Raw genomic sequence first — 12290 nt, forward strand, 5'->3', positions numbered from 1 at the left:
GGGGGTCCTTGAAATTAAACGGGTTGAGAATCTCTGCTAGAGCCGTAAAACTCTTCTCTTCGCATGCATTTTCAATTAATTCGGGCTAATTAGTGTCAATTTGGTGGTCCTTGACATGACAAAGGTTTGGGAACCACTGCCCTATAAGATACAACGCCACGACGAATGCATGTTGTAGGTTTGTTAGCAGAATAAAACCATGCAATATGTACCAATATTTACAGTACAGACAAACGAGTACAAATTAAAGTCCCTTTTCAGGAAAAAAGAAAACAGATCCAAAACAAAACTTATATGTCTTAATTTCACCAAAAGAACGTTTATAACAATTTATGACCCCTTAGATAGCATTTCTGTTGGCTTAGATAGCATTTGACACAGACTTATAGCATGTTATGTAGACAGCACTATAATTGTATTGTATATAGTCATAGCACGCCATAGTACATATGTATAGCATAGTAGTAAATATGTATAGTTTATATGTATAGTGTATGTATATTTTCATTATATAGATATTCCACTGTTACTTTCTTAGCTTACGCATGATTCATGATAAATGCTTTTATGTGATGTATTCCCATGCTTTTGTTCTTGCTTAAATGTAAATCGCTCTGGATTAAGAGCGTCTGCTAAATGCCTAAATTGTAAATTGTAATTGTATGACTATTAATATAAAAAAATAACACGGTCTGTCAGTTACGTAACATAATAGCATTAAATAGAATACAATATGCCTGATTTAGGACAATTTACCTAACTTTACTCTTGACTTTAGGCAACAAAATAAATTGGCTTAAGTCACAAAAGTATGTGACTTAGAATTATAATTGTCTTTTGTCTATTTTGACCTAAGTCTCACTCTTAACCCATTTTGGGGCGGGAACCCCTTTTGGTGGTTTAAACATTTTGTTATAATTTAGCTATTGAAAAATAGCAGATCTACAAGCTCGGTGGCGCGCTATGAACTTGTAGGTCTGCTATTTTTGAAAAACCGTTAAAATGTGCCTCAAATCTTTCAGAAAATTGTCATGATTTAGAAAACTTTTTTTTTTAAATTTCGACGTCAGGCCTGAATGATAGACCATTTTTACTAAAAGAGGCAGGATCAGCATGCTCCTTTGCAATTAGGACTGAAAAAAAAAAAAAAAAAAAAAAAACTTTCGTTCAAGAAGGTGTTGTCATAATAAGCCGACAACAACATGACAACACTAGGCCTTTGTTATGTTGAAAAGGCCTCAAGGGTTCACTTTGAAAACAGGGATGGGGAATCTCAGCGTGTGATTCTAACTACTGTATATACGGTTAAACATGAGAATGCTGACAGACCGGCTGAACCTGTAAAGCATGTCACTCTCCCGTGTTGTCGGCATTGGGTGAGGTGAGGACTGATGGAAGACAATAGTTGTCATTCACTCACAGTATAGACGGATATCTGTGTTGTCTGGGTGAGGTGAGGAGTATAGTCACAATTTGTCACAATTTGTGACTGGCAGGTAATTGCATCAGTGTTCAAATGCCCCTAATATAGTCCCCTAATAGTTGGCCTTCTGTTGTAAATCTCTCTCATTGTCTCTTCCTGCAAGATACTACATATTTTTAAGCCTGTTAAAATAGCATACAAATAAAAAATAAAGCATGATTTTAAAAGAAAATGTGAGACACCAGAGGAGTTTATAAATGATAGCCAATATAGGCCTATATGGTCGAATATGACATCAAGGCATTTAATAGCAACTCAAGTGGTAAGTTGCTAACCTCCCACTTGTCCCACACAAGCGATACTTCTGTCTCTCAAATCACAGTTTGGATCTGCAGGTCACCCTATAAGGAAGTGATAGTTGAGCAGTCACTCACAGTAGACAGATATAATATTATTATGGCAGTGGTGGAAGACATCATTATACAATCAGGCTATTTTATTTAAGTGAAAGTAGCAATGCCACAATATAAAAAAACTCTGTTACATGTTAAAGGCCTACAGGTGTTCCAGAAATGGACTTTGAGTTAAAGTATATGAAAGTATTTAGCATCAAATTATGTACTCCAATTAAAACAAAACAAAACAACAGCCCTTAATTACTACAAGCTATTTTCAAATAGCGCAAGTACAGATTGTACATGCACAGCTTTTAATGTATGAACAATAAAAATTAAATAAAAAAGAAACCTCCTAAATTAAAATGTAATTTTTTCAGGAAATTGAGAAAACAAAACAACTGCCTCATCAGAGAGAGAGAGAGGGGGGGGGGGGGGAGCGGTGGTGGAGTTAGTTGCTTTAGCAGACCGTTTGAGGGTCCAGTGGAGTTAGGAGGTTTTGTCCAAAGTGTTTTCTACTACTTTCCATTGGTTCAATATTTTCAAAACAACACACAGACGTAAAGGGTGTTCATAGCACTGATTTATGCAAAAGAAAAAAAAAATCAAAAACCTCAAAAATGGAGTTAGCAACGAATATATTAATGTTATTGCGTTATTGTTTGTGTGCATGTGAGAGAGAGAGAGAGAGAGAGAGAGAGAGAGAGAGAGAGCACAGGCGTACACACACAGAGACAAACATGGTGTTCTCTTCAACATGACTTTACTTCCTACAGCATAATGAAGACGGATACATTTGTGAAAAAATATAAAACAATAGCGATGCACTGTGTGTGTGTGTGTGTGTGTGTGTGTGTGTGTGTGTGTGTGTGTGTGTGTGTGTGTGTGTGTGTGTGTGTGTGTGTGTGTGTGTGTGTGTGTACTGTATGTGTACTGTAGAAAAGCCTCCGTCGCACACCGGTCTTCATCGGGTCGCTTCAGAGATCCCACACAGCTTTCTGCAAAGCGAGCAAACAACAGAAAGATGCAGTACTCGATAAGTAAAAGTATCAATACCGCAAAGTAGAAATGCTCCGCTACAGGTAGAAGTCTGGAATTCAACATATTTACTACTTGAGTAAAAGTACAAATGTATTGGTATCAAACTATCAAACTTAACCCATTTTGACCTGAGATCAGATTCTAAAAATGTCTTCTGGAAAAAGCCATGTTTCTATGTCAGTCGTTTTTCTAAAATAGCAGACCTATACAAGCTCGTAGCTGGTAGATCTGCTATTTTACAATATACAGAATATTCTGTATAATTTATGTTCTGTATACTGTATACTGTAAATACTGTATATTCTTTCAGAGCAAACGTTTTTAACTCAAATCTTTGCTGGGTCCTTGAACACCCGTCACTGACATAGAAACATAGGCTCATTTTACGCTCTCAAGAGTTAAATTATTGTCTGCATTGCTTATTTACAAGTCTACACAATTCAACGTTTGCCCTGCTGTTATCTCTGGTACATCAATACAGCATGGAATTGTGGACAAAATCTTGTCCAATCCAACGACAAAACAAAATACTTGTTCGTTTTTGGATCTGAGAGGCTAAATCTCATCAAATGATGGCTCAGAAACCCAATAAATAATGGGCCTTAATTGACATGAAAACCACTGCCTTAAACCGACGTATAGGACATGCCTATATACTGTATGAAGCTCTCTCATTTAGACACAAAGCTACTGAACAATATTACACGAGAGGGTGTGGTTTAACGTGATTATTGCCACGACAGGGATGCGGTCAGGAACGAGACGAAGTCGAGTTCCACAAGCATCACAAGCATCACTATGTCTCACACATGAGACATAGGTAGACACATACTGTAGGTAGGCACGGACATTGCTGGTTGTAGGAGTGGTTGCACCACTCAAAAACATAGGTGAGTTCCAGGCTAGTCAGACATTTTTCATCTTAGATTTAGTCGACAAAAACAACAATTGGTTGCACAACGTGCGTGCGTGCGTGCGTGCGTGCGTGGCGTGCGTTGCAGTCTTACCGCCCCTCCTCGTTGTTCTTGTCTACGAAGGCACAGATGGCTCTGTCTCGGTCCAGGATGGTCTGCTTCAGGGTCTGGATGTCTGCTTGGGCCCTCTTCTTCTCCTGCTCAAAGTCAGCTGCACAAAAACCACCACAACACAGTCTTGGTAAATAAATGGTGCATTTATTTTATATAGCGCATTTTTTTGTAATTTGATTGTGCCTTGATTGTTATGTTGTTTGATATTTTGGGTTTGATATACTTTGTACTTTATTTGTCTTGTAAAGCACTTTGCGCTGCACTTGTGTCATGAAAGGTGCTCTATAAATAAAGTTTATTATTATTATTATTATTATTACTTATAATAATAATAATAATAATAATAAACTTTATTTGTATAGCACTTTTCATACATAAATGCAGCTCAAAGTGCTTCACAGGGCAGGACACAAAAATAAAATACAATAAAACACAAGTAGTTAAAATGAACAATAGCAGAGAACAAAACCGAATATAAGAACATAAAATAAATAAAAACACATAAAAAAAATAAAAATAAAAATAAAACTCAACTAAAAGCAAGGGTGAAGAGGTGAGTCTTGAGTTGAGATTTAAAAATGTCTACAGAGGGTGCGTGTCTGAGCTCGAATGGAAGTTTATTCCAGGCTGTTAGAAGCAAAAAGCTGCCTCACCATACTTTTTGGTGCACATTCTTTTAGGCCCTTCAAGTAGGCCAGCATTGGAGGACCTGAGGGGGCGGCTAGGGACATATCTAGGTAGGCAGTCACGGAGGTACGGAGGTGCGAGACCATTGAGAGCTTTATAGACAAGTAAAATAATTTTAAAGTCAATCCTAAAAAAAACTTATGATCCTAGATAACTATTTCTAGATTAAGAGTGTCTGCTAATATACATGCCTAAATTGTAAATTGTCATCCTTCAATACCAATCCCCAACATGGGGAGTATGTTTTCTGAACACAGCTGTAATGCCCCAAATTGTGTATGTTACCGTTTGAACAAACATTAAGGGTTTCAAGGGCTCATGTGTGCGTACGTGTGTGCGTACGTGTGTGCGTACGTGTGTGCGTGCGCGTGTTTCTGTGTGTGTGTGTGTGTGTGTGTGTGCGTGTGCATGTACGTGTGCATGTGCGTGTCTTACATTTGAGTTCATCGAGCCTCTCTGCGGCCTGTTGCATCTTCTCTTCAGCCACCACCTGCGGGGGGAGGGGGGGGGGACAGGTCAAAGGTCAGGTTCCATCCAATCAGCAGTGAGTACTTAGACGTAGTTATAGTGCAAGTCATTCTGGACGGGAACCCCTTTTGGTGTTTTACAGTAAGCATCATGTCATACTTTAGCTATTGAAAAATAGCAGATCTACAAGCTCATAGCGTGGCACGTTGTGCGGCACTATGAGCTTGTAGATCTGCTATTTTTGAGAAATAGTGAAAATGTAAATCTTTGAATATATATTCTTTCACAGTGAACGTTTTTGACCTCATATCTTTGCTTCTGGGGGGAGAGGGGGTCCCTGGGGGGAGGGGGTCCCTGGAACAACATATTTCCAGATGGGGGTCGGCGACCAATTAGATATAATGTTTGGGGTCCTTGACATGAAATAGTTTGAGAACCACTGACATACATAGAAACATAGAAGCATTTGTAGAATCTTGTCTCAGATTGACGCAGAAGACTGGAACTTGCACTAAACCCTAAATGGGTTAAGTAGCAAATTACTCGGTCGACTCGTTATGCAGAACTTCCCATTTCACAAGAATTTCTTTCTCTTCCCTTTTTTTCCTCATTTTCTTCGGGAAAAGAAAGATGGCAGATCTATAGCTCATAATGGTGATTTGCCACGCTGTTGGAAAGCAGCATGTGTGGACAGTATGTGGGAGGTTAAAAAAAAGAGGCTGTTGGAAAGCAGCATGTGTGGACAGTATGTGATCTATAGCTCATAATGGTGATTTGCCACGCTGTTGGAAAGCAGCATGTGTGGACAGTATGTGGGAGGTTAAAGACGACAAAAACACCCCCCTCCCTTCCATCCTCTGACACCTGATACTGTACAGCTATTTTGTTTAGGAAAGCATTCATATGCAGAGCTATTTATGTCTCTGTCTCTTCCTCACTCCCTGTGTGTGTCTCTCTCTCTCTCTCTCTCTCTCTCTCTCTCTCTCTCTCTCTCTCTCTCTCTCTCTCTCTCTCTCTCTCTCTCTCTCTCTCTCTCTCTCTCTCTCTCTCTCTCAAAAAATGTCCTAAAAGTTTTCAGAAAACTTTATGTTTCTATATCAGTGGTGCTCAAAGTTTTAATGTCGAGGACCCCAACAAGTATTATGTAACAGAAAAAGGGGCCTCTTCATGTGTCGCTTCATATAATACTGCATACCTATTTGTTTTCACGTAACCATGTATTAAAGATCACAGATATGGACTGTATATAGGAGCCAAAATACATTTTGTTTGTTGATCTTATCTAGCTCCTGCTGTGTGTCTGCTAATGTCAGCTGTGTGTCTGCTAATGTCAGCTGTGTGTCTGCTAATGTCAGCTGTGTGTCTGCTAATGTCAGCTGTGTGTCTGCTAATGTCAGCTGTGTGTCTGCTAATGTCAGCTGTGTGTCTGCTAATCACCTTTACTTATGTCAGCTGTGTGTCTGCTAATCACCTTTACTTATGTCAGTTGTGTGTCTGCTAATCACCTTTACTTATGTCAGCTGTGTGTCTGCTAATCACCTTTACTTATGTCAGCTGTGTGTCTGCTAATCACCTTTACTTATGTCAGCTGTGTGTCTGCTAATCACCTTTACTTATGTCAGCTGTGTGTCTGCTAATCACCTTTACTTATGTCAGTTGTGTGTCTGCTAATCACCTTTACTTATGTCAGCTGTGTGTCTGCTAATCACCTTTACTTATGTCAGCTGTGTGTCTGCTAATCACCTTTACTTATGTCAGCTGTGTGTCTGCTAATCACCTTTACTTATGTCAGCTGTGTGTCTGCTAATCACCTTTACTTATGTCAGCTGTGTGTCTGCTAATCACCTTTACTTATGTCAGCTGTGTGTCTGCTAATCACCTTTACTTATGTCAGCTGTGTGTCTGCTAATCACCTTTACTTATGTCAGCTGTGTGTCTGGGCAGTGGCATAGACTGACACCACGGCGCGTATTCAGGGCGTAAAGCTGTGACTCCGCCCACCCCCGGGGTAAGTTGTGATTTGCTCTCGTTCACTGCAATGCAATTTGAGGCATTTCCAAAACAATATTGCGCAGAGTAGCGATTATCAAACGTATTTGCAATGCCATACGTTGAAAGATCTGTTGCCCGTGGACAAGGCACGCTATACCTCCGCAAGTTAGATATTATCGGCATAGATGTTTGTCCGTATGTGATTAAGGATTGGACCGAGTTGCATTGGCAGCCATAGAACATTCTTACCTAAAACCGGATGTGCCGTTTGAGGGCGTTCCGGTCTAGCGTGGTGTCAGTCTATCAAAATCTAAATGTTCTGTTGACCATTTATCTGCGTTTATCTACGTTTAATCGTTTATACCTACGTTTTCATTTATCAACATTTTCAGTACAGTTTTGGACCTTGTTATTTTCTTAATAAATCACCTTCTGGATTTGATTGGAAACGCGTCATAGGCTACAGTCCCTGCCGACAGCTCAGCCTCACATAGCACTACTTATATGATTCGATGGGAAGAAGTAGTCGCTACAACAACATGGACAGTAGTAAGACTTAACCCATTTAGACCATTGTATTGTCTTCAAAATCACGTTTTTATGTCGTAGGTCGTTCTCAAACATTTAATGTCAAGGATCCCCAAAAATATATGTATTTGGCCACCGACCCCCATCTGAAAATATGTTTTTCCAGGGACCCCCCCCCCCCCCTCCCCCCCAGAAGCTAATATTTTAGTTAAAAATGCTTCGCTGTGGGAAAGAATATATATATATATTCAAAGATTTGCACACATTTTGATGATTAAAAAAATAATAATAGCAGATCTCCAAGCTCGTAGTGCGGCACTACAGCACCAACAGCTTAAAAGTTTAAAATAATTGTTTAACCCATTCTGGGAGGGAACCCCTTTTGGCATTATGTTATAATTTAGCTATTGAAAGATAGCAGATCTACAAGCTCATATAGCGCGCCACCGAGTGGCGCGCTGCGAGCTTGTAGATCTGCTTGTATAGGTAGATCTGACCTTGTAGGTCTGCTATTTTTGAAAAATCGAAGAACGACTGACATAGAAAACATAGCTTTTTCAGAAAACTGTCAGGATGTATAGATAGAAGACATTTTTTGAATCTGATCTCAGGTCAGAATTGCATCCTAAGCGATGTGTACCTTCTGGTTGTTGCAGGCCTGGATGCCGTTCTCCAGGTCGGCCTTCTCCTTCTCCATGGCGATCTTCTTCTTGGACACCTCGTCTCGCTTGGCGTTCAGAGGGTTCAGCGCGTTCCTCAGCTCCAGGATCTGAGTCTTCGCCCCCACGATGGCCGCCTCCTTACGCTTCACCTCCAGCTGGTCCTGAATGCATGGGACGGAAATGACACGTTACGTTACAAGATGCATGGCTGCATTTTGACCTGGGAACCATTCTATAAGCGTCTTCTAAATCCTGACAGTTTTCTGAAAAAGCTATGTTTCTATGTCAGTCGTTCTTCGATTTTTTTTAAATAGCAGACCTACAAGCTCGTAGAGCGCCACTCGGTGGCGCGCTATGAGCTTTACGTGTGCACGTAACGAGCACGCGCGCAACAAATGCACGGGACCGCGTGTGCGTCCGAGCAAAAACGCAGGTCTCACTGAAAATGAACTATAGGCACGTTTTATCGCTCCCTGTTTGCTGCACGTGCCGTGATTTTTGGTACTTTTTCTGTTTTGCATGTGTTTATGGAGTTAACATTACTCTAATCATTAATTAGATTAGACCTGGGGGTCCATTAGAGTCTAATAGACCCCCAGGTGTGGTTAGAATATTCAAATATGTGTATTACACGCCTGTGTATTTTTGGTTTCTTTCCTGAAAGCTGAAAGCCTTCGAGTCAAAAGGCCCAATCGAAATAACACCCTTTTAGTGACATCATAACCCTAACCCCTCCCACATTATCATACAACAGCAGCTGTGGGTGAGTTCAGGTGGGTGGTGCAAACCAAGTGAAAAGCACACACACATATGCACAAATGCAAGCAAAGTTTAATGCAATCACATTTTGTACACTCTAAGGCATGAGGTTGGTCCTTGGCAAATAAAACATTTGAGAACCACTATTTATGCCATAGTGTTGTAGTAAATCAGTGTCATAGGCTACACATTCTGACGAAAACCTGGAGACTTGACATTCAGTAATTGGGTCTCGTAAACAATCAAGATGGCCCTGCAGTCCTGTGTCTATAAGCTAACAACAGATGGCCATCCGAAGCTAATGTGAGTATAGCCTTACCACTAGATCGGATCAAACACATTTATACAACTGAATAAACGTATACAGGCTACGTATTATGGCACGGTCGCTTCCCGACAAATAACGCAGACTACATTTATTTTGGCGTGGAAACGGTGAAGTAGCCTAATAATCAGTATAATGTATTCGTTGCTGTCGGGAGGAAACCACCTAACTCCATGTTTGAGGTTTTTTTATATTTTATTCCATAAATCAGTGCTATTGAACACCCTTTACGTCTGTGTGTTGTTTCATAAATCAGTGCTATTGAACACCCTTTACGTCTGTGTGTTGTAAATCAGTGCTATTGAACACCCTTTACGTCTGTGTGTTGTAAATCAGTGCTATTGAACACCCTTTACGTCTGTGTGTTCTTTCGGAAATATTGAACCAATGGAAAGTAGTAAAAAAATGCTTTGGACAAAACCTCTTAACTCCATTGGAACCTAAAAAAACTGTCTGCTAAAGCAGCTAACTCCGCCACCTCTCTGCCCTCTGGTGTAAGAAATTGACCACATAATAAAGTCACAACATCGAACCTTTGATGAGGAAGCATTACTTTGTTTTCAAAATATATAAGGTTTTCTTAACCCATTTTGGGTTGGGAACCCCTTTTGGTGTTTTAAACATTATGTTATAATTTAGCTATTGAAAAATAGCAGATCTACAAGATCATAGCGCGCCACCGAGTGGCGCGCTATGATCTTGTAGGTCTGCTATTTTTGAAAAAACGTGAAAATATTAATTTCAGAAAACTGGAGGATTTAGAAGATTTTTTTAAAATGTTGAGGTCAGGCCTAAATGGATAAATTTCCTGATTATTTTTTTGGGGGAGTTATAGGTTTCTTCCTAATAGCAGATATATAAAATATAAAACATAAACATATAAATAAACGTCCTTACGTCTGCCATGCGCTGCTTCAGCTGCCTCAGGCTGAGCTCCCTCTTCACCGCCTCGAAGATCAGCACCGCCATCACCGTCCCCGCCAGGAGGGACACGAGGGCCCCCAGCTTGGTCATGTTTGTCTGTCTGTCCGCAAGGCAGCAAGGCAGCAAGGAAGCAAGGCAGCAAGGCAGCAAGGGAGGAAGGAAGGAAGGGAGGAAGGAAGGAAGGAAGGAAGGGAGGGAGGGAGGGAGAGGGATCAGTGGAGCAGTTTGTTTGTGCTGGTCTTCGGTCCGTCCAAAGGTTTCCTGGGAGCTCCTCTCTCCACGGCCGTCGACGTTCACTGTATTCTATACCGTACGTCACTCTGTCACCTGGAGAGAGAGAGAGACAGAGAGAGAGAGAGAGAGAGAGGGGGGGGGGGGGGGAGAGAGAGAGACAGAGACAGAGAGAGAGAGAAGAGAGAGAGAGAGAGAGAGAGCGAGAGAGCAAGCACCTGCTGTTCTTCCAGTCAGGTGACAGGTTCCACCTGTTCGGCCGGGCGGGGACTGTCATATTATTCCTGCTACCTGTCCCTATAGTCTCGCTCATACTCCCCCCCCCCCCCCCCTCCTCTCTCTCTTTGTCACCTCCACCCCTCTCTCTTTCACCCCACCCTCTCTCTCTCTCTCTCTCTCTCTCTCTCTGTCTCTCTCTCTATCTCTCTCTCTCTGTCACCGCACCCAATTTCATTCCCAATTCAAAGGAGCTTCATGAGGAAACAATCAAGACATACCGTTTACGCTGCCAAAGCAAGTAAGGCGGAATTAACACGACAATCAGGATAAAACAAATGCATATTGAATATAAATGGAAATAAAATAACAGTGTAGACCGAGCTCTCTCTCTCTCTCTACAATTTTTTACAATTACAATTTAGGCATTTAGCAGACGCTCTTAATCCAGAGCGATTTACATTAAGCAATAACAAAAGCATGGCATATACTGAAGGGAAATACTACAGAGCCCTGGGGGATCCCGCCTAACGGACTGCTTTTGTTCCACCTTTGCCCTAGTCGGTCCTGCTAGGTCAAGACAATGGTCTGTGTAACAGAAATACCATTAGAATCTGAACAGGAGAGAGATCGGGGGAGATGGGGATTTAGGGCCGATTCATTCATATACTCCTATTTTAGAGCCGAATAAAAGTCGGTTCGGCGCTGTAGAGCCGAAGTTTCTAATGAAAATGATGAAAATGTGTTTACTTCTTTTCTCATTTCTCTCAACTCTTATTTTCTCTTTTTACGGCATGTGTTTATGTTTTTGTTATGCCGTCCTCTCATGTCTTAACCCATTCTGACCTGAGATCAGATTCATACGAGGTTTCCGCCGGACACACACTGGTCTGATGAACCCATTCTGACCTGAGATCAGATTCTAAAAATGTCAGTCGCTCTTCGATTTTTCAAAAATAGCAGACCTATACAAGCTCGTATCGCGCCACTCGGTGGCGCGCTATGAGCTTGTAGATCTGCTATTTTTAAATAGCTAAAGCATAACATGATGCTGACGCCAAAATGGGTGCCCGTTCAGAATGGGTTTAATGTCAGTTTTGTTTAGTGTTCAATGTCCTAAAAAAAGAACTACAGAATGGAAATGAGCAGCTCAATCAGGTGTAATTATTACGCTACATCTTTTAATGTAATGTTCATTAATATACTGAACCGTCCAAATGAACAAATAAAGTAAAGTAAACAGAGCCATGTTAGGCAACTTTATACATAATACTGTATGTGTGGGGAAAGGATAGCTTGGAATAATTGTATTTCCAATGCATAAAAATATCTTCATTCCACATCTCTCTCGCTGCAACTAACATAAACAGATATATGAACATCCTGTTTGTCCAGGTACATTTCATTGGTTTGCATATTGCAGGCGAGACGCACACACACACACACACACACACACACACACACACACACACACACACACACACACACACACACACACACACACGCGCGCGCGCGCACGCACGCACGCACACACGCAGCATAAACCAGTAAACAAGGAAGTAATGTTGCCTACTGCTTTGTTCAGGAACTTCAGGTACATTTAATTGGTTT

The 12290-nt window shown here is 41.0% G+C and overlaps 1 protein-coding gene and 1 long non-coding RNA gene across 2 annotated transcripts; both read right to left on the reverse strand.

Moving 5' to 3' along the window:
• Positions 1-2559: 2559 nt before the first annotated feature.
• Positions 2560-5070, reverse strand: LOC310856319. Its single transcript, XR_014569073.1, has 3 exons — positions 5010-5070; positions 3867-3984; positions 2560-2816 (listed from the first exon to the last, which is right to left on the reverse strand). It is a non-coding gene; the product is annotated as an uncharacterized lncRNA (long non-coding RNA).
• Positions 5071-8187: 3117 nt separating this feature from the next.
• On the reverse strand, positions 8188-10553 carry LOC310856143 (uncharacterized protein; the record flags this gene model as incomplete). The annotated part of the gene is made up of 2 exons (XM_083761389.1): positions 10206-10553; positions 8188-8385 (listed from the first exon to the last, which is right to left on the reverse strand). The coding sequence occupies exons 1-2, from the start codon at positions 10320-10322 to the stop codon at positions 8188-8190; spliced, it is 315 nt and encodes a 104-aa protein (XP_083617515.1). The 5' UTR covers positions 10323-10553.
• Positions 10554-12290: the final 1737 nt, after the last annotated feature.

The sequence above is a fragment of the Protomyctophum parallelum genome (assembly GCF_964188405.1).
Source record: "Protomyctophum parallelum genome assembly, chromosome: 3".
NCBI lineage: Eukaryota > Metazoa > Chordata > Actinopteri > Myctophiformes > Myctophidae > Protomyctophum > Protomyctophum parallelum.